We start from the raw sequence: 23,765 nt of genomic DNA on the forward strand, positions 1-23,765 counted from the left end.
ACTCATTTAATTTTTAAATATATGTGACAATATAGACAAGTCATTGGCTATTGAAATTAAACTGATTCCACTTATGTTGACACACTCCATTAAGATACATATGTCTGGACTTCATTTATCCTAGTCTCCCTGTACAGTCAATGGACAGTTAGCTATTTTTAGAGTGATTAGTTTTACCTAATTTCAGATATATGCATTGTCAACATACAAATCAGAGAAGTTTAGACTTCCTCATGGGTTAGCTACTCAACTGTATTTCCTTAGGAGTTGCAGCACTTCTTGAAAAATCTCTGGCTGTCAGAAAACTGTATTCATATCAAAGTCTGGTAATTCATGTCTGATTCCACAAATTGCTAAACATATTTGATTTCCTGTGGAATAGCCTCAATTTTTTGTGCTCCTCCACTAATTTCTACCTCATATCTACATCTCTTGTCCACCACATGATTAGAAGCAAACAAATAAAGAAAGAGAACAACAGAGACGAAAAAAATCTCCCCTAAACTCTCTGGTTTTATTTTTTATTTTTTCACAATATGCATTCCTTGTCTACATCAGATAAAGTTCTATTTTGCCAAAGAAAATCTTACCACCACTAAAAAAAATGCATAGTCTTCTAACTTTAAGGAGTTTAAAAAGCTCATGCTTTTTCATTTCCAATCTTTTCAGCATTTTTACTTGTCCCTAAACAAGACATCCTAGATTTTTTTTTACAGGAAAAGTTTTAACTATTCCTAGATGAATCCCCAAACTTTCTTTGTAAAAATTCAAATTCCAGTCTTTTGAGCTCAGAGAAAGTCATGTGCTTCTCAGGCATAAGGATTTTCTCTTTCTTTTTTGAGCCATGCCTCCTAAGTTACTCTGAAGCTTCAGTAGAAGCTGACTCCAGTTCAGGAAAAAACAGAGGGAGATGCAGAAAATTTAGAGAATTTGGAAATTACCTATGATAATGTAGAAATCCTGTCTGGTATTCAGAACCTTGAAATTAAGGAATAGATAATAGTTAAATGATACATATTATTATTTAAATTAGAAACTGAATGACAATAGAAATGACTGGAAAGCATACATAGATAAATGGTTACATACATATCTATCTTTCTCGATATACATATGAGACGGAGCTTTCAATATTTTGGTGTACGATGTGATTCTACATTTTTTTAAGAAATTCTGAAACAAAGAGTGGTGAATGAATTTCAATATGTGATCTGTGAGCAGTGACTCACCTAGTTAAAAAAATATAAATCCTTCATATATTTTTTAAATCAAAAAATGAAGATTTATTCAATCAGAAGCAATTCCACTCTGTTTTTTAATGATTAAACTGCTTTGTAACTTCAACATTCAATTCAGATCTATATCTTTTTCTTTCATAAGGAGATATATTTAGTAAAGCCCTGCTCCTTATAGTGTGAAAATATTTTCTATAAAGAAAAAAAGTCATTAAATAAAAAAACCCTAACTTTTCTTTAGAGTAAAACTAGCATAGAAAAGAAATACAACTACACACGAAGCTTATCATTAGTGGCATCTTTTTAGAAAAAAGATAAACTTACAAAATTTAATTAGGAAAGAATAATTTATTGAAAAGTAATTAAAAATGATTAAATTAATCTAAAAATGTTTTGAAACATTTCAGTTTTCTTGAATATTTGAAACTCAAATATAGACTCAAATATGGACTATTTTAAAGAACATACTTCAATATATTTAAATGTGTATAATATGAGGACATTATAGATTAATCTCCATTGTGCGTTGGTGTAAAGAAATGCTGTTTTTAAACTGGATATAATTTTCTTTGTAAAGTCCTCTAATAAGAGCTATGATTACCCACAGATAATGAAGATATTATAGGAATATGAATATGGAGGTGTATTACTATATGATTACAACTACTTTCTATCTTTTTCTTTTATATATGAATGAATAAACAGCAGCCATGTAAATGGTTTAAGGTTATTCTGTTTACATTTCTTTGTTCTATTCCTCATTTTCTTAATATGAACATGAATGCAAAGAGAACAGGAAAAAATGTATATCATCTCAGTTGAGCTTTTTGAATTATATAGGAAAAGAACATGTATTCATTACAGCTAATGTAGAAACAACTAAATTAGTTTTGACCTCAAAATGCTTATTTTTCTATTATCATAAGGAGAGTCCGGGATGACATTAATACTGCAAAATGAAAGTCCTCATCCAGGGACTGTTCTCCAACCCTGGAGAAATATGGCAATGCACATATCACTTCTGCATAGCTCTCTCTCCTCTCCAGAATTCGTTGAAAGCATCCAAAATGCTGAAGGGAAGGCCTACATTAAATGGAATTGCATCTCATGGAAATCCCATCTTGGGTATCTCTGTAGTTTTCACCTGAATTTTCCCTATGAAGGAAAAATATCAGAGGAGAAATTGCAGCAGCTAAGGAAGCAGGAATGCAGAAGCACCCAGTACCTGCTCAAAACTGGGTGGAGCTACTTGAAGACTGTGCAACATTGTTCTCACCATGCTGCGGGGAATCTCTCTGGCACTGACTGCTGCTAATGGCCCAGCACACTGGAGGCCTTGACCCAGACAGAGATCCAGGATGTGGAGACTGCTGTAGAGGTCTTGGTCTGGGGCTGAGGTGGTCTCTTGTGTGTGACGTACTTCAGACAAGGCACTGAGTCACGAGGTGAAGGAACTTGAGGAATAGGTGAACAGACCATGCATCATCAGGGAAAACAAAGGGGAAATTGACCGGGTCTTTGCAGAAGATCTGTGGTGATGAGAGTTTGAAGCACAGAAAGCAAGGAAGGTGTAACCATAGCTGGAAGCCATGGTGAAACAAACAGTGGATGGTTTGAAAATGACACCAAACAGTGGGAAGAATCTGATACAAAGAAAGGCAGAAATGCTTATTCAGAGAAGTTTCGAGTCTAGAAGAATAGACTGAAAAAATCCTCATGAAGTTCAAGAAAAGCAAATATCAAGCCCTGCATCTTGGATCAAAAAAACCCACGCAATGGGACAGGCTGAGGTCTCACTGGTTAGGAGAGAGCTTTGCAGAAAAGCATCTGGGGGGTCCAGGTGGACAAACTGAATGTGAGTCAGCAGCATGCCTTTGCAGAAAAGGTCAACTACATCCTGGGCTGTGCTAGAGCAGTGAAACAACCATGTGTGATGGATGCACTCAACTCCTTGCAAGGGGGGTCCACTCCGAACCTCGTGACTCAACGGGAGGGTCCTCCTTATTCTTTTGCATCCCTGGTCTCTCTGTGAATTGTTCCAACTTGAGTGTAACTCAATTTTCCTTTGTATGTTTCTTCCATGCAGTAATTAATAGAGTGAACCTTGCCATCGAACTTTGTTAAGTTCACACTTTTACAACACCATATTAAAACCACTTTTGCTAAGGCCTTTGAAGGTGATTCTTTAAGTGATCTCAATCACTCATCTGTGAAGGGATTCTTCCCCTTCATTCAGCACTTGTGAGATCCCATCTAGAGTGTGGTGTCCATTTTTCTGCTCTCCAGAACAAGGAAGATACTTGCACACTTGAGTGAGTCCAGTGGAGGGCCACCAAGATGGTTAGGGAGCTGGTGCACAAGATGTACAAGGGAAGAATGAGAAAGATTTTTTTTTCAGGGTTAAAAGAGGAAAAGGATCAGGGAGATCTTCTTTGTATCTACAGCTAATAGAAGAGCATGGAGAAGACAGATCCCCAGTCTTCTTACAGATGCACAGGGGAACAATGAGAGGCAATAGACACAGGTTGGAACATGCAAAATTCCTACTTGACTTAAGGAAACAGATTTTTCTGTTTTAACCACCATCATGAGGGTGGTTAAACATAGTAACAGGGGCCCTGAGGGGTGATGTTATATCCATCCTTGGAGTTACCCAAAACTCTACTGGAGAATGCTCTGAGCAACTTAACTCAGATTGGACCTCCTCTAAGCAGGAGGTTGCACTAGAGATGTCCAGAGGTCTGTCATGACCTATAGGGTTACCCAGCCTATGGGTGTATAGAGATTGCAACTGTTGATTTGTAGGATTCCGTAATACATCAGCAATGATTAATAAAACAAATATATAGATATAAAGCTACTACAAATTAATATCAGCAATTGATAGTATAGAAGCAATCACTAATAGCAACAATCAATAATAGCAGCAACAAATATATATATAATATTACAGGTTACTACGAATTTATCACTATAATATAATAGCAGATACACTTATGATTTTTTATGTATATGTGTGTATATATGTATGTTCATAATATTACCACTACTGAGTGCATCAAACTGATCTCAGAATGGGGCGAAACCATCCCAGAAGGGAGGACAAACTGAACTAACTCCAGAAGGGGGCCCAGAAGGGGGACCAATAAAATAACAGACAGAGTCTTACTTCAAAGGTGATCCAAGTCCCAGAGTTTTGAGTCAGTGAGGAGTCGCCAGTGATACTGCAATTACTTTTCCAGGAGTTCTCATAGAAAGTTCGTGCAGGGACTTCAACCTGTTTAGGAGTAGGAAAGGGAACAGTACATGCAGCATGGGAAGTTCTCAGAGAGAGTAAAACTCCCTTTTGGGTAAAAAATAAGACATCTGTATATTACAGACACATAATGGAGCGTAGGACACCACCACTTTGAGCAGCCAATGGATGCCGTTTATTTCTATTTTTCATCTGGAACAGCAAATAGATCATTATAGTTTCTACTCTCTCAGAGTAACTGTTTTTCCAGACTCTTTTCCAATACTTGCAGTTAGAACAACCAACGGCAATGACTGATTCTTACTTTCTCAGGATGTTTTCCCCTTTTTCCAGACTTTTTTTCACCTTTTCAGATGATAAGTTGCTGTTACAGGTCCTTGTTTTTGCACTTATTGGTGGTATCTCAGGATGTCTCCAGCTTCTAAGTACCCAGCTGCACTTCAAAGAGGCTACCTTCACTTCTCAAGCATGCTTCTGGTTCACAGGCCTAGTTCCCAGGCTCACAGTTCCCAGGTTGGCAGACATTTTCTCTGTCAGTATTTTTCCCCTTACAACCAGGTCACCTTTATGGCAGCTCACATCAAGATCCTTTCCCACCTGCGTGATTCTGTGATTTTAAACAAGGAGAGAAGAGAAACATATAGAAATGTTTAGGAGTGACTCCTATGATCTACTTCAAAGTCTATTTCAACCCATGGTAAGAGTCCTTAAAAAGGTTTGTTATTGTGTTTTGCCCTCAAGTGACTATAACAGCTGTCTAGGTGACTATGACAAATGTTACAGTCTGTATTGCAGAGAAACATAATCTTATCATGGACTATGTCTTTGACCAGATCTAGATTAGCAAAAATTTCTATGAAAATCCTGTTGTAGTATTCATGTTAATGAACACAAAAATTTTATTTACTACAGGTATCTGCACTCAAAATCCACCTGTATCATTCACTTTTCCCCCTAAGCTTTAAAATGAATTCTATGGCAACACAGAGAAGGTGAATGGATGACAAGTCCAGAAGATAGCAAGTCCAGAAGGTGATCTATGACAGAAAATTTAACTATGGCACTCAAGAGAACTCCTGGGTTTCCACCTTCTGATCTTTCTCATCTGTATCCCTGAAAATGTGAAATATTTCAACCAAAGATACTTCCAGCTAATGAGACTGAAACAAAGAAGTTCCTAATAAACTCTCTAAGACTCAATTTGGAGTTTTAGAAAGCAGGTATTCTTTATTGCAGTGCTGGACGCACAGGGAATCGCTCCACCTAGTGTGCGTGCCAAATCACTTAACTATAGAAGTTAAATACAGTTAGAGTATTCATATTCATTACATTTCCGAGAAATAACCTAAATATTCATGTTATTTCCCGGAATTCATTAACATATGCAAAAGTCTCTGACGCATGTGCCCTTGTGCTCTTTGGTGGTCTTTCAGTGTCCTCTGGTGGTCTTTCAGGGTCCTCTGGTGGTCGTTGATAGTCTTCCTCACAGTGTCCTTTTGTTGACCTCAGTCTTCATGCATGCTCAGTTTTAGCTCCTGGCTTAATTAGCACATTTCTTATTAGCACAAACTAGCACTACCCTCTTACCTATTCTACTTAAGATACAAGGTTAGCCTCCTTATCTATTTTATAGAGAATACTAAGTTTCAAGGCCTTTTTATCTACTATATGTCAGATCTGTCTATTCACAAAGTGTTCCTAACCATCTGCATCATTTCAACCAAAGAACTGTATATCTCTTCACTGTTCCTTCGTATTTGATGTTAATCCCTATCAGACATTACATTTTACCCTCAAAAAAGCCAGTCTGACCTTTGATAGACAGCAAGAATTCCATCAAGCCAGTAAAGGGTGTAGAAGACCAACTGGAAGATAACACCAAGGCTAACTTGTAACTCCCTGGAACAAAGAACTGTTTTCTCAGAAGGGTGCAGACAACAACAGGAGACAAAAGTTGATAAGGGAGCAGGGGGTGGAAATCTCCTGAGAAAGGCTTTGGTGAGATAAAGGAATGCAACAAAAGACATTATTCACCCTCTGTAGAGAGTTAACTGTGCATGGTCTTGGGGGAAGAAACATGCTAAGTAAAATAAGCACCACGAGAACAAAGTCTGCCAGAAACTACTTGAACTACGGGTGAACTATCCTAATTATCATGTTAAGAAAACCACCCACCAGCAGGAAAAGCCCCCTACCCAACAAAGCCCCTTCCTCACTGAATATACGCAGTAAAAAGAAAGACACTGTAACTTTAAGTGAAGACGAGGCATACAAGAACAAAAAAAAGTGAAACTCTCTGAGCTACGGAACTGCCACCGTAGCAGAGGGGCAGTTTTGTACTGAACGGCATAAAAGGGGAAGGCAAGTGCCATAGGGTGGGGAAACTTTGGAACGAGCGCTCCTACAGACCAGAGAACCCCCGTTGGCTGGACCAATGCTGGAACCTGGACAAGTGATCTCTTTCTCTCTCTTCCTCTCTCTTCCATTCTCTTGCTCTCTTCTTTCTCTTTTTTTTATTCTTTAACCTTTTCCTAATAAGTAATGCAAGGCTTAGACCCCACGTGTGGTGAGTAACAAGGCTTACTTCAACTTTCTGTAAGACTGAATATTGGAGTGTGCCAAACTAGATGGGAAACTTGTTTCATAGATCTTTCATTAAAATCGGTGTGTGTGCTTGGACCTTGAGTGTCATTTCACTTTAATTCGTCCCAAGGGAATCAGCGTATCTGAGTCATCTCTCCCTCCCCCTTGGTGGGACATGACAAAGGGGCAGAGACACGAATAAAACCTTTGTCAGAAGAGTCAAGACTGCCTTTGGTCAAGGGTTTCCTTGGAAATGAATAAGTAAAGAGAAGCTATATGCACCTATTACTAACTGAAGAAGAACACTTAAACTTATGTTAGTTTTTCAAATGTGTTTTATTTAGTTTTCTCTCTGTGGAGACAAAAAAATAGATAGCAAATATGTCACCCCAGTAGCAAGCATAGGTTTTTACCATGCCTGATGTAGTGGATACAGTTTGTTAAGATTTGTTGCTTAAAAGTTAGGTAACTAGCAGGTGTTGTGTCTGTAGGTATGCAGATAAATTGTGTATCTTGGAAGCATTGTTAAGAAAGGAACAGCGAAGAGACATGAGATTCTTTGGTTGAAATGATGTAGACAGGTTAGGAATGCTTTATGAATAGATAGGCCGGACATTCAGTAAATAAAAGAACCTTGAAACTTTGTACTCTACGTAAATTAGATAGAGAAGCTAACCTTGTAGGGTAGATAGGGAAGGTATACTGGAATAAGCTAGCTTGTTACAAGTGAAAAACATGTAAACCAAGCCAAGGGATAGGCGGAGCATGCGTAAAGACTGAGTTCAACCAGAGGGCACTGTGATGAAGACTATTGACGACCACCAGAGGACCCGAAAGACCACCAAAGATTACAAGGGTGCTTGCATCAGAGACTTTTGCATATGTTAATGAATTCTGGGAAATGACATGAATATTTAGATTATTTCTCGGAAAAGTAATGAATATGTATATTCTAATTGTATTTAACCCCTAGGGTTAAGTGATTTGGCACGCACATTAGGTGGAGCGATCCCCTGTGTGTCCAGTGCTGCAATAAAGAATACCTGCTTTCTAAAACTCCAAATTGAGTCTTAGAGAGTTTGTTAGGAACTTCTTAGTTTCAGATTGGTGACCCAGATGGGACCTTCTCTGCTTGCCTGCAGGACCCGCTGAGAAAAAGGACTCCCCTGGGTACCACCGGAGCCTTCTCCGGTGGGACTTCTCGCCTCATCTGGATCACCACAGGAGCAAAGGACTATCTATTGGATAAAGGTATTCTTTAACTCCTTAACTTTTGGGATTGGCCAATTTGGGCTCTCCATAAGACGTAGGCAGAGGGTCCTATGCAGGACAGCGTATACCAAGGCGCTAGCACCTTAGTGGTATACATTGGTTTTGGTTTTGGTTTTGGTTTTGGTTTTGGTTTTGGTGCACCCTAGTAGTATACGTATACATTGGTTTCGGTTCTGATTCTGAATAAGTTTGGAAGTATTGACTTGCGGAAAACGGACTCCACAATCTGTAAGATTGTAAAGTAGGTATGTTTATTCAGCGTTGGGCAGCACGGGGGGTAGTCGAACCAAAGTCGTGCGCGCCCCAACATGGTACTTGCCAGAAATATATACAGCGAAGTGTTGTATATACATAAAGTTTTGCAATACGCCTATACATATGCATGACCTATCCCCGCTTCGTATTAAAATGAGTTCCAAGACGTTATTTCCATGAGGCCCTCCCATCTGCGCTTGCGCATTGCCTCCTGGTGGTGGTCGTCGGGGGTCGTGGGGATGAAGGTTAGTGGTTCCTCTTCGTCACCGATAGTAACCTTTTGTTCTTGCGCAGCCTCAGTTGTTCCTTGGCTCTTGCCCAAACCGTAGGGTCGGTTTTAGCTGGTCTCTTAAGGCAAGTTCTTAGTTCTTATCAGGAACTGTCCTTGTGAGGAGTCACAGTTAATTTACACACAATAGTTAACAAAGCTTATCAGGAACTATCCTTGTGAGGAGTCACAGTTAATTTGCACAATAGTTAACAAAGTATCAAACTTTACCTACTAATTCAATCCTTTAACCACTATCAATCATTCAACTACTAAAATTCCCTTAGCCCCTTCTCTCAGCATATGGAATTATCTGTATACTGTTGCTCGTTATGATTTTGGTACTTTAAATGAGTTTTGGGGTGTACTGTGGTATGCTATTGTTCATAACGATTTGTTGTTACTGTTATTGCAATTGTTATTGCAAAATAACAAGAAAATTTTGTTATTCTTTGTGTAAGAATTTTGTGTATATTATAATGGGCGGTAAGCAGAGTGGAGGTATCTTGAAGAAGAGTCCCCATTTGGTCGGGGTTAGAGCCCCCATTTGGTAAAATCTGAATAAGCCCGCTGTAACTATTGTAAATATTTGTCTGTTTGCGGAGAGTGACACAGGGGTTCGAGTCCCCTTCGATTGTTTTGTGTAAAGGTATTGTCTCTCGTCATAGTGATTGAATATTTGTGTTGCTGTTATGCAAAACGTTTGTTTATGTGATTTCCCGTGTGTAAAATGGGATGAAGTAACGTATGCAGATATGTTTTTCACTTTGCGAAACCATCCGGAATGGCAGAAGGAGTGTGGTATAAATTTAGCACCTCAAGACCCTTTTGTATTGGCATTAGAAAAGGAACGACGGGAAGGATCAGGGAAAGTTGAAATGGTGTTGTTCAGCATGTAGCATTGGGCAGAGATGTTTGGGAACAAAGGAACAAGATAAAGAGGAAGAAATGGAAATGTTGATAACGCCCTGGGCTAGGTTGCTAGAAAGGGGGGCAGAGGGGTATGTTGACTCATCTCCAGATAAGAGCGATTTAGAAACTGCTGAGAAAAAGGAAGGCAAAGGTTTTAGCCCTGTGGCAGAAAGGACTCAAAGGAACAAAGGCGGCAGGGGTGCATTACCCATTAAAGCTCCTTTATAGGAGGCTGTGGGACCGGCAGGTCCAGTAGTAGTTAAAGTCCCCTTTACGATTGCAGATTTGAATAATTGGAGACAAGCAGCGGGCAATTATCGAGATAACCCTGAAAAGACAGCCCGAGCTTTTGAGATGTTATAAAAACTCAAGATCCAGATTGGAGTGATGTAGATGCTGTGATGGGAGAGGTGTTTGACTTCGAATTTCTGGTAGACTCTTACTCTGTATTAAACCAAGAATTAATGCCCGTGGATGAGGATTTTGTGACTGTGATAGGGGCTACTGGCCAACAAGAGAGAGCTTTCATTTTTTTACAGCCACTTAAATATAAGTTAGGGAAACAAATAGGGATACATAAGTTTTTGTATATACAAAATTCTCCAAAATCCCTATCGGGCCGAGATTTATTAGAACAATTGGGAGCAGAAATAGCATTCAAAAGAGATAGAATGGAATTTAAAATTAAAAATGAACAATTAATCGAAGTCTTAAGTCTGGCTCTAATACAAACTGAAAAAGCAAAACAAATACCTCAAGAAATTTTAGATCAGGTATATCCAGGGGTGTGGGCCTCCGGGATACCTGGGAAAGCCAAAAATGCAGCACCAATAAAGATAGAATTAAAGCCAGGGGCTGGCCCAGTTAGAGTTATACAGTATCCATTGAGGTTAGAAGATCGAAAGGGAATCAAAGAAATAATTGACAATTTCTTGCAATTTGGACTACTTGTGGAATGTGAGTCAGAGTATAATACTCCTATTTCACCTGTGAAAAAGCTGGATGGCAAAAGTTACAGATTGGTTCAAGATTTGAAAGTGATAAACAAAATTATAGAAGATTTGCACCCTGTGGTAGCAAATCCTTATACATTGCTAACTAAATTAAAGAATAGTCAGATATGTTCACCGTACTGGATTTAAAGGATGCCTTTTTCTGTCTGGCTTTGGCAAAAAAGAGCCAAAAATTATTTGCATTTGAGTGGGAAAATTCCGATACAGGGAGCAAGATCCAATTAACTTGGACAGTGTTACCCCAAGGATTCAAGAATAGTCCTACTATCTTTGGTAATCAATTAGCATGAGAGATTGAAGCTTGGAATCCCCTGTCACAAGATGGCACTCTATTATAATATGTAGATGATCTTCTAATTGCTACAGAAACAGAAAAAGAATGTGTGCAATGAACTGTAAGTTTGCTTAACTTTTTGGGTTTATGTGGTTATCGAGTCTCTCAACAGAAAGCTCAGCTGATACAATCACAAGTGACATATTTCAGATTTGAAATCTCAGGAGGACAAAGAGAACTCAGAGCGTAACGAAAAGAAGCTATTTGCCGCACACCAGAACCTAGGATGGTAAAAGAACTCAGAACCTTTCTTGGAATGACCGGTTGGTGCAGATTATGGATATATAATTATGGACTTTTAGTGAAACCACTGTATGAACTACTGAAAGAAAATCCATTAGAAGTAGTTTGGACCGGGGAAGCAACTCCTAGAAGCTGTAAAATTGCCAGAGAAAGTGGCTATTATGCATTGCAGAGGACACCAAAAAGGTAACACTGAACAGGAAATTGGAAATAAATTGGCAGATCATGAGGCCAGATAAGCCGCAGAAAAGACAGAAGTTGAGGCATTGGCTTTGATTCCAGATGGTAAATTTCAAGTATTAAAATTGAATTTAGGCTCTGAAAGATATTCAAAGGAAGATAGGAATTTGATTGATGATTTAGGAGGGAAAGAAAAAGACGATGGATGAGTATATACACCAGATGGATGTATTATAATACTCTCCAGAATATTGTGGAAATTAATTTTAGATGAGCACAGTAAAACTCATTGGGGAGCAGATGCTTTGTACAAGGATCTAAACAAAAGAATAGTAGGTCGCAATTTGTATACTGTGGTGAAACAAGTAATGCAGCAGTGTGGAATTTGTTCGAAAAACAATCCTAATATAACCAATAGGGTACAGGTAGGGACAATTGGAAAGGGTAATATCCCAGGGCAACAATGGCAAATAGACTTTTCCGAACTCCCAAGAAAAGGGGGGTATCGGTACTTGTTAGTGTTAACAGACACATTCTCAGGTTGGCCAGAAGCTTTCCCTTGCAGAACAAATAAAGCTTGAGAAGTCATCCGAGTATTGCTGAATAAAATTATACCTCAATTTGGAATACCAGCAGTAATATCATCAGATAGAGGTACTCACTTCTGTGCACAAATAGTTCAACAACTTAGCAAAATGCTAGGGATTGAGTGGCAGTTACATACGCTGCATCGACCCCAAGCAAGTGGGCAGGTTGAGAGGATGAATCATTTGATAAAACAACAACTCGCTAAAATTTGTCAAGAAACTAATCTATATCGGTATCAAGTGCTTCCACTTGCTTACGATCAGCAGGCTATGTCTAGCTACTTCCTGGGAAGTGTAGGGGTTGCTCCAGAAGACAAACATCATAATAACAAATGCCCCCCTCCCCCTGCCTTTCTTTTAGCTTTTCTTGCTGAGCAGACGTCATATGGCATGGAATATCCCTTTGACCAGTTTGAGTCAGCTGTCCTGGCCATGTTCCTTCCCAAGATCTTGCCCACTCCCAGCCTACTGACTTTTGGGGGTGAGGGAGACGGAACGTTGGAGAGACAGCTTTGATGCTGTACGAGCACTGTTCAACAGTAGCCAAAACACTGGTATGTTACCAACACCTTTCTAGGTACCAATACAAAGCACAGCACTATGAGGGCTGCTATGTGGAAACTTAATTCCATCTCAGCCATACCCAATACAGGCCTTTTTGGCACCCGATGTGGGGCATGACGAATTCGAGATCAGAATAGTATTTGGAAGAGATAATGGGCAAAACATGGACTGAACACAGCTAGAGAACAAAGAACAGAATGATCTTGGGGAATTTCGGTGGTTGTAATTGTGGTGAAGGGACAAGGGGTGGACTGTGTGTAAATTGTCCACTTTTGTCAGTGTTGTGATTATGTATTTTGATTTTGGTGTGGGGGATTCTTTTTGTTGATGTAAGTGAAGTTTGTGAAGATTGTGTGATGAATGTGTATTTTAATAATAATTCTTAAATATGTGATTCACAGAGATGAGGGGTGGAATGTATTTGGTTTGCGTGGCAAGGTTTTGGTAGCGAGGGGAGGGGCTACAGGGGTGGCTTCTGTGAGAAGATGCCAGAAGCTCCCTCCATGTCCGATAGGGCCAGTGCCAGCCAGCTCCAAAACGGACCCACCACTGGCAAAAGCTGAGCCAATCAGTGATGGTGGTAGCGTTTCTGTGTAAACATATTTAAGAAGGAGAAAAAACTGCTGTGCAACAGCAGCTGAGAGAGAGGAGTGAGAATATGTGAGAGAAACAAATATGCAGGCAAAAAGGTCAGTGAAGAAGTAGGGGGAGGAGGTGCTCCAGGCGCCGGAGCAGAGATTTCCCTGCAGCCCGTGGTGAAGACCATGGTGAAGGGCTGTCCCCCTGCAGCCCATGGAGGTTAATAGTGGAGCAGATATCCACCTGCAGTCCGTGGAGGACCCCACACTGGAGCAGTTGGATGTGCCCGAAGGAGTCTGTGACCCCGTGGAGAGCCCGCGCTAGTGCAGGCTCCTGGCAGGACCTGTGACCCCATGGAAAGAAGCCCACGCTGGAGCAGGTTTGCTGCCAGGACTTGTGACCTTGTGGGGGACCCAGGCTGGATCAGTCCATTCCTGAAGGACTGCATCCCATGGAAAGGACCCATGCTGGAGCAGTTCAGGAAGAACTGCACCCAGTGGGAAGGACCCACTTTGGAGAAGTTTGTGGAGGACTGTCTTCCGTGGGAGGGACCCCATGCTGAAGCAGGGGAAGAGGGCGAGGAAGAAGGAGCGTCAGAGACAACATATGATGAACTGACTGCAGCCCCCATTCCCCATTCCCCTGTGCTGCTCGGGGGGAGGAGGTAGAGAAAATTGGGAGTGAAGTTGAGCCCAGGAAGAAGGGAGGAGTAGGGGGTAGATGTTTTAAGATTTGGTTTTATTTCTCATTATCCTACTCTGATTTGATTGGTAATAAATTAAATTAATTTCCCCAAGTCGAGTCTGTTTTGCCCATGACGATAATTGCTGAGTGACCTCTCCCTGCCCTTATCTCGACCCACAAGCCTTTCGTTGTGATTTTCTCCCCCATCCCGCTGAGGAGGGGGAGTGATAGAGCAGCTTGGTGGGCACCTGGCTTCCAGCCAAGGTCAACCCACCACAGTCCTCTTTGGCCTAGAAAACCTAGAAAGTGTCGTGTGTGTGTCTGCACTAGTGACCTCTGGTCTCTGCCAGCTCCAGAGGAAGAGGAGACATTGCTGCCTGTGCTTGTGTGTGATGTAGGTCCTGTATGTGGTTGCTTTTGACAGCAGAGCCTTGGCTATGGCAGTCTGTGTGACCAGCCATATCAGTGTCCACAATGTGTATGTGTCTCTGGGTCTGCCTGTGCATGTCTGTGTGCTTGTGTGTATGTCCATGTGTGTCTGTGTGTCCCTGTGTATTTTTCTGTGGGATAGGTGCTCAGCTTTGCTACTGGTTGAATCTGCAGATGGGAAAGCGGACAGTAAGACCATTGCACATTGAAGACCTTGTGATCCAAATAACATCTACCCTGAGGACATCCAGGTCTGTGCTGTGCTGCACATACAGCTTGGTCTTTGGGTCTGCGTTGTGCTGTACAAATCCCCTGGCTGCAGAATAAACTCGGAAGCTTATTGTAGCAGAGGAGCCTGTGGGCAGCTCCTGCTCGGTACCAGCGATTACACTACCTGCATGGCCTTGCCTTTATCTAACAGTGCAGCAAGAAGTTCTCATGTGAAAATCCGTTCTGTTTGACAGTAGAAATGATGGATCTAATTGTTTTCTTTTTAAAAAATCCTATACTAACTCAAATGACCAAAATGGAGAAACCCTTCCATTAACAGGACGTACATGGCATGCTGCATGTTGATCAGAGGCTCATTTGGCACTTCACAGCTTGGGGTTCCCAGGGTCTGAAGTGATGCAGCTTTATTGATACTATCCTTTCCTTCATAGCGCTAGCTCTAATAAATAGCTTTTAAAATTATACTTGACACAGTCTGTGTGTCTGTCTTATTGGGATCATAATGAACTAGCAATTCCTGATGCAAAACACCCTCTTACGCTTCTCCCATCTTAATGACTAATTTCACGCCACTGTCTTCACTTAGCAAAGAAATGAGAAGAGTGAAGAGGTAAACTAAGATCCCATGAATCCTCCAGATGGATACATACCACAACCAGAGGAAAAAAGGAAAAATAAATGAAGTTTTAACTTTCCTTTTTAAAATGACAGGTCTCAAACCAACTTCCCTATGACCACCCATTTCCTTAAAACTCAAGTAGTTTCTTTCATTCCACAATCAACCTTTTATTTGCACAAAAAGGGACATTGTTTTCATCTGCTCTCAATTTAGAAGCCCAAGATATAGATATGTTTACATAAACTTATTGTTTTGACTTCACACACAAACAGCATACAGTAATAGAGATGTCTAAGTGATAGTTTGTCTCTTGCTACAGCAGAAATCTAGTTTAGAACACATAAACTGTCTTTTTACTTCATCTATTTCACTCCATTCAATACCAGTGGAGAATAGGGTTATCAGTCCAGCCATAGTTCTTTACGGTCAAGATATTTGAATCATTATGCCTTCAGGCCTTCAAACAAACTTTCTTCACAGAATAGAGCTGAAGAGCTCATCTGGGAAATATCTTAATCAGACCTCACCAGAAGACTAATGTCTTAGATATTTGCGGAGTGCTTCTTACTAGGTCCATTGTCCTCTTCTCTGATAATTTCTTGCCCTCATCACTGTGTAATTATTTTTAGATAAGCTCCACAGAAATGTTTTCACAATATTCTCTTAATAGAGTTTCATCTTATCACAGGTAAACATATCTGCAAAGTACAGAACTATTTCTGTGTGGACGGACAGGACATAAAGGATACAGTAGCATGCAATTCACTTGATCTGTATGCCAAACCTACCTTAAAATGACATGAAAAATAATCTGGAAAATACCTCTTAAAAAAAGCAACAAAAAACCCAAAATAAAAATGGAATTATCTGGAGGATTGACTCAGAGCTACAAGGTAGATATAAATTTTTGATAAGTGATGGCAAGTCATGTTGTCCTTGCAGTAATGCACACAATATCAAAGCTACTGCTAGATTTAATTTAATATAATTCATAAACATGTCACATATTTATATTTTTGGCTATCAGTCTTTTCAAGGCTTGTTTCACCTCTTTGTTCCTCAAGCTGTAAATCAAGGGGTTCATCATTGGAGACATCAGTGTGTAAGAGAGAGAAAGCAGTTTGTTACTGCTGCTTGAATAAAAAGCTTTGGGTCTCAAGTAGGTCACAATGCCAGATCCATAAAACAGAGTGACCACGACCAGATGGGAGGAGCAGGTAGAGAACGTTTTTCTCTTGCCCCCAGCTGACGGCATCTTGAAGATGGTGTGGAGTATCTGGACATATGACACAACTATGAGTAAGAAGGGGACCATGATGAAGAGGACAGCTATTATGTAGGTGGTGATTTCATTCTTGTAGGTGTCCACACAAGCCAACTTCAGTAGAGGTGGCAGATCGCAGAAGAAGTGATTGATCCTGTTGGGCCCACAATATGGAAGGGTAAAGATGAAAGTTGTCTGCCCTGAGGCCACCAAGACTCCAATAAGCCAAGATACAGCTGACAGCAGGAAGCACTTATTCCAGCTCATCATGGTCGTGTACCGCAGGGGATGGCATATGGCCACATAGCGATCGTAGGCCATGGCAGACAGCAGACAACATTCTGTGATCCCTAAGAGGGTGAAGGCATACATCTGTGTGGCACAGCCCAGAAAGGATATGCCCTTCCTTTGTGTGAAGAAGTTCACCAGCATCTTGGGGATTGTGGATGTAGTGTAGCCAATCTCCAAGAAGGACAAGTTCTTAAGGAAAAAATACATGGGGGAGTGAAGGGCAGCATCTACCATAGTGATCATAATGATGAGAATGTTTCCCACCAAAGTACTGAGATACATGAGCAATACCAGACAAAAGAGAGAGCCTTGGATTTCTGGAATGCTGGAGAAAGGTAAAAATTGGAAATAGGTCACCACTGTGTGGTTCCAGCTGGTCATGTCCCTCAGTTTTGTTTTTAGCTGGAGAAATCATTACATAGCTGTTTTCTAGTTAATCTAGAGAAATATGAAATAATAAATTAACTATTTATATATATTGCTTTGTAATAGAACAAGATCCTAGAAGAGGAAGTGGTATTTTACTACTGTGTTTAGGTATTTTTAGTGCTGAAGATTGTTTAGAGGAGGGAAGGAAGGTGGTTCCCTTCACATAGCTGTTGATAAGTAGGAACAACTTTTCCAAATGAGTGTACTTTGCCTTTAGTCAATGGAAAGGAAGCTATGTCTTCTTTATGATGGTAGAATATTTTATTCTTCCTGCCTTTTAGGATGAGGATTGTACTCTACTGCCCCAGTCTTTGAAGTGGACTTTTCTCCCATTATCCAGCTGAGATCTGCTACCCTAACACCTGCTGCCAAGCAAAGAAGGCTAGTCCTTAAAACCCAGAAATGATTAATTTGTTGATAGAGCAGGTTTTTTGGCAATGAGTCCCTCTTGCTATCACTCTGTGGATGGGGTTCATTCTAGAGAAGAATCACATACTGAACGCCGATAATCCTGTATACACTCCACAGTACCGCACATGATTACTGTCATCAGTGTGTGTCTTCACTTCTATCCCACCTGCACACTACATGAAAACAAAAGTAGTACAGTTCTGCAAAAAAAAGTAAAACTGAGATGCTACCTTTTGTTTCTCCACTCAGGGTTAGGTCAAGTTCAGCATAGTGTGAACAGACAGGAGGCAATAGGCACAAATAAAAATACAGGAAATTCCATTTAAAAATAAGAGATGTGTTTTTTTGGTTGGTTGATTGTTGTTGTTGTATGTTGAGTTTGGTCAAGCACTGGAACAGGTTACCCAGAGAGGCTGTGGAGTCTCCACCTTTGGAGATACTCAAAATCTAATGGGACATGGCCATGAGCAATGTGCTCTAGCTGACCCTGCTTTGAGTGGGGGTTTTTACTGGATGGTCTCCACAAGTCCCCGCCAATCTCAACTGTTCCATGATTCTGTGAAAAGAACATTTTACAGAATGGTACACATGCTATTTTAATCTCATAATTTATCCAAACACTAGAGGGAGGTTTTTTGAAGGTTTTTTTTTTTTATTTTACACATACATTGAAGAGGACAGGGAAGACTTTCTGTTTAAAATAGCTGCTCTGATTTCATTAATATAATTTGAATGGGATGGGGGACATAACTTTCAGTTAATAAGAAAAAAGCTAGATCCAAAACACACACGTGCAGACACACAGACATGCACAGAAAACCCCAGACATTATAACCCCTTCCTATTAATAATTAGAACAGAAAAATGATAAAGAATGTGGATCGCTCTTCAGGAAATTACCTTTGTCCTGGGCACTCTTCAGGAGGAGCAGTTCTTTTCAAGATTAAAAAATGTCTTGGAATTTATTTTCTATTCCAATAATCTGTCCACTTCATAGATAGATAGATGAGTCTCCCTTAAAGAGAAGCCCTGTGTAGATGGCACAGGCACAATAACATATGGAAGAAGAGAAAGAAGACTGAAGTAAAACAAGGTAGCTCACCTGCATTAGGAGAAGGCTGTGGTTAATATTTTTGGAAAAGCCACATCACAAACCTTGAATATTTTCCCAGTGGAAAAATAGTCTGTTGGGTATTGATTGCTTGCAATTATAGGAGTCATTGTTTAGGTACGACAAAACACTCTGGTTCTCCTGTTAACTCCTGGAACGGACTGTAAAGAAAGACCTATAGAGCACTTGAATATCTACTTTAATCTGTTAATTTTTAACCAGTCATGGTCTTGGGGCTGATCCCACCTAACTTTAGGGATAAAAGTATGGTATGGAAATAAACTACACAAACTAGGCATGGGAAAAAGGGTTTGCAGGAGGAGAGAACATGTGCATAACTTCTGTCTAATTCTGGCTTTAAGCTCTCTAATTAATGGTGAGGGACAGGCCCCTCCATGGGAGAACTCATCATGCCATCTCAGATAGGCCCTTCAGATTGTTCAGAAATTGTCCTCTATGGATAATAATTTCTGCCTTTATTTGTGTCAATCATACTATGCTTCTGTTTAATTAAACAAAGATACAGCACTTTTAAGGAGTCACTTACCTTATCATCCAGAAGACACCTACGTCACTTTAGGTGATCTTTCCCTACAAAATCACTTTCTCTCTGTTGTTCACAGAAGATGACTACAACGCAGAGTCTACAGTCGATTAGTAAAGATAAGAGTGGGGAAAGACAGTCCCAAGGCCAGGTGAAAGAAATTCAGACTGAATGAGATGTCTTAACACTGGCAGTGCAGATATCAGTCAGCAATTCCACTTTTAATCAAATATAAGCCCCAGATTTCTAGAACAAATTGCTCTGGTCTCTGTTGGCACTTTGGTCAAAATCCCCAGAACACTACAAGTGGAATTTTTCTGTATTGATTCAAATAAGCAACATCCAGTGAGAAAAATCTAAGTCCATCCTCTGGGCCCTGTTCTGATCAGTGGGGCTGGGGAGGGGTCAGGAGGAGCAGGGGGAGCGGTTCTCCATTGTATGATTTGTCTGAAAAGCTGCGGTACATGCTGTCGGAGTCAGGCCCAGAGATAGTCAAGTCTGGATGCAGATTTGCTCTCAACAGAGTGTAACTGGGTCTGTTTCAATGCTTAATGTCCATCTGAAATGATGGTTATGCCAGTCATGGCATACTGGTCATGCCAGTTAACAGCCTAAGTGGTACATTGCTTTCCTTCCGACCGTGGAAGATGGGCGTCATCTCTTCTGCATTTGGAGGGGCATTGAGGTGAGCGAGACAATGCAGGGTTCCTTCCGGATCCCAGTAAGAAAGGCCCCACAACAAATGGCTAAATAAAAGAGCTGCTTTAATAGGATACAATAAAAATACAATAAAAATATGGGTAGTGAGCAAATCTTATGTCCCTTCCGATGCTGGGAATCCTGCATTCATGCAGCAATGGATGGATTTTCCCACGGCATGCTGTGTAGATCCTGTCCATGGCAGTAGCCCTCCCTTCTGGTCATTCGATCTATTATATAATTCCCTCACAATAAAACAGCTCTGTTCCTAAAGGATGTTTTCATGAGAACTTGTAGCTTCACTTTTAGACACAGGCAAGGCCACACAGATGGTGTTGTCACCAGTACTGAGTGGAAGCTGCCTTCAGGCCCCTCGCTTACCATGAGCTGCTGAGTTTATCCTGTGGCCAAGGGATGTGTGGGGCACAACACATACCTGAAGGCCATGCTGGATGTTCAGCACAGCACAGGCCTGTGCCTTCTCAGGTGAACTGTTACATGCATCACTAGCTCCTAAACGTGCAATAGTCTCCTGATCAGGATCAATATAGGGCCCAGCTTGAGTGATCTTAAATGTAGACCCTGGGCCCATGGGCAGAAGGTGTGGGTGGAGGCCATAGGAGAGTCTGAGCAGGGGCATTCATGCACTCAGGTCCTTTATAAGTTGCTTTCCAGTTTATCGTCTCCTTGCAGATACCTACAAGTTTGTAGTAAGATACAGGTCATCTAAGTTTAGAAGTCACATCTGTCACATCACAGATACATCTGTGTCTGAATTCTTGGTCTGGAGGTCTGAATGTCTTTTATAGTCAATGGAGAAAAACAAGCACTTCTACGGTCTGTCTGATTCTGGTACACTGCAAAGAGCAAGATGACCTAAATTGTGAAAGTGTCCACCTCTCCCCACTGAGTATAAATGTAGATGACTAACTCTGGCCAAGATCCCTACAAGGTTGAGAGCTTTACTAAAGTGATTTGAGTCTCACTCCTAACATAATGTCTATATAAACACTTCCTCCATGTCTGGATGTGAAGAAAGATAAAGGTTCTTTTGAAGGTCAGTTCACCATTTCCCAGGGAAGGTATCTGACGTGAGACAATGAATTATGTTGCTTAGGCAGTCCTACCTTCATGAAATACTGTGGGTTGTGTGAAGAAAATTCTCAAGGCCTCTTTCACTTTCTCATTCCTCAAGGTGTAGGTGAATGGATTTCGCGAAGGTGTGACCAGTGGAGTCAGTACATTTGCAACTGTCTTGAGATCAAGAGAAGTCTGTGAAATTCTCATATACATGAATATGGCACTGCCCTAGTATAGAGAGGCCACAGAGATATGAGCACCACAAGTGAAGAAGACCTTTTGTATTCCTGAGGCAGATGTGATCTTCAGCACAGTGGAGAAGATGTATTGTAGGAGATGATTGTCCATGTTAATGAGCTCAGTAAAACAATGACTGCTGTCAAAAAGTCTGCAAGTTCTGTCACCACAGGGAAGTTTCAAGAGAGGTTTAGGGTAACAGAAGAAATCATCAGTGACATTAGAATGTCCGTATGGCAACCTGAACAAGAGTGATAATTTGGATAATTGCAAGTAGAAAACTTCCTAGCTAAGACAAGTTTAAAGCACACCTTTGTATTTGTGGGTGCAGGAAACTAACTAACATAGAGATCAAAGGACATGACAGCAGAATGAATGTTGCTATCCCCAGGAAAAAATAGAAGAAACACTGGATAATGCAATCTGTGAAAGATACAGCTTTAATGTTTGAGACAGAAGGTTCATTAAAATCACTGGTCTAGTGGATATGGTGAAACAGATTTCTAGAAAAGACATAGCGGTGTGCAAATTGTGATCTCTCCAAAACCACTGTGATGCTTGTTGAGTTCCTCAACAGTGTTGACAAGTAAATGGCCAAGAGCATCAGGAACAGTGGAATCTGAAGGTAGTGGGAGACAGAAAATCCCACTAGAATTAATTTAGTCACAGTGCTCTGATTTTCCAAGGACATTTCTCCTGCATGGAAAATAAATGGGGATAACTGCAGGTAATGTATAAAGGTTTTGAACAAAGTAATAAAATCTTGGGATCTTTACAGGAAGCAGATGTATATTTCATGAAAATTTAGGCCTCTACATCTCTAATTACACTAGTTAATTATTGCCTGTGAACACAAACTAATTACCTATGAACCCAAATGTCCTTTCTTTCTATGTTATTTCCAGAATACTTAAGTGCCAACTTCAACCAGCATCTATGGGCCCTAATCTGATACTGGGACACACATTAAAAGTTGTCTACCTACTATATTTCTCCATTCAAGAAATTCTACAGAGACATAAAGTTTTTGTTAGAATATTATACAGAACATAAACAAAAGCTGAAATAGAATACAGTACAGTTAGAGCAGGGTCAACATTGTTAGGTGAAGTGATAAACTTATCTGCATATACAAAGGAGGCACAGAGAAACAATGGCAAGTCAATTAATAACCTGCCCTGGCTACTGCCAGGCTCATCAGAAGAGAGGCACCAGCCCATCAAAGGCCCATTTCCTAAAATTCAGAAGGGCACAGAAGTATAATAGCTGGGGGAGGGGGATGATGTCAAACTCCCAAGGAACAAACACCTTACCCAAGCTGTCCTAGGAGACCCATCAGACTTGGAAAGCTGTCCCAGGAGGTTCCTCCCCCACTGGAAGGTCCTGGCCAGCTGCATGTGTGTGCACGTGTGCGACGGCCTGTACCAGCAAATGCAATGGGACTGTCATCTCAGGGGCTTGTATGTCCAGATGCCAGCAGCTGGGGAGATTTGGATCCAGGGGAGACTGCCAGCTACTGGGCACACTGAGTGTCTGAGCCTGGCTGCTGGAGGCATCTACCTTGTACAATTGTATAAACGTATATATTAAGCATATGTACATACACATATATGTGCATATACATATATATGTATATACACATATACATATACGTATACATATATATACATATATCTATGTAGGCATGTGTGTATATATACACACACGCACATATATATTTTGAGGCATTCGGACAATGCCCTTAATAATATGTTTTAACTTTTAGTCAGCCCTGAAGTGCTCCGGCAGTTGGACTAGATGATCATTGTAGGTCACTTCCAACTGGAACTATTCTATGCTATTGTATATATATTTTCTTACTGTTGGACGTCCATACTGCTCAGCTTAAGAAGGATGAGATCACTGGTGCCGACTCTGTTTGTTTGAGTGCTCTGTGTCTCTGCCTGTTTGTGTGGCCAGATGTGTATGTATATGTATGTATGGAGAGATATGGATTGATAGGTGGACTGTCCGGTGGATGAGGAGTTAGTTGGATGGTTGCATGCAGAGGGTAGTGGTTAACAGCTCCATGTCCAGATGGAGGCTGGTGATGAGTGGTGTCCTGCAGGGGTCCGTACCGGGACTGGTACTGTTTAATATCTTCATCAATGCCATAGACAGTGAGATCGAGTGCACGCTCAGCAGGTTTGCAGATGACACCAAACTGAGTGGTGCTGTCAACATGCCTGAGGGACGGGATGCCATCCAGAGGGACTTGGACAAGCTCAAGAAGTGGGCCCATGTGAACCTCATGAGGTTCAACAAGGCCAAGTGCAAGGTCCTGCAGCTGAGTTGGGGCAACCCCTGGTATCAATACAGGCTGGGGGATGAAGGGATTGAGAGCAGCCCTGCCGAGAAGGACTTGGGGGTACTGGTGGATGAAAAACTGGACATGAGCCAGCAATGAGCGCTCGCA

At 40.9% G+C, this 23,765-nt stretch overlaps 1 protein-coding gene across 1 annotated transcript; it reads right to left on the reverse strand.

Annotated features, from left to right (window-relative positions):
* Positions 1–16,244: 16,244 nt before the first annotated feature.
* Positions 16,245–17,180, reverse strand: LOC142091651 (olfactory receptor 10A4-like). Its single transcript, XM_075171048.1, has one exon. The coding sequence runs from the start codon at positions 17,178–17,180 to the stop codon at positions 16,245–16,247; it is 936 nt and encodes a 311-aa protein (XP_075027149.1).
* Positions 17,181–23,765: the final 6,585 nt, after the last annotated feature.

The sequence above is a fragment of the Calonectris borealis genome, chromosome 22 (genome assembly GCF_964195595.1).
Source record: "Calonectris borealis chromosome 22, bCalBor7.hap1.2, whole genome shotgun sequence".
Classification (NCBI taxonomy): domain Eukaryota; kingdom Metazoa; phylum Chordata; class Aves; order Procellariiformes; family Procellariidae; genus Calonectris; species Calonectris borealis.

Bases quoted from the DNA above. Each gene is read 5' to 3' on its own strand.
- LOC142091651 (XM_075171048.1), bottom strand. From the start codon at position 17,180: ATGACCAGCTGGAACCACACAGTGGTGACCTATTTCCAATTTTTACCT.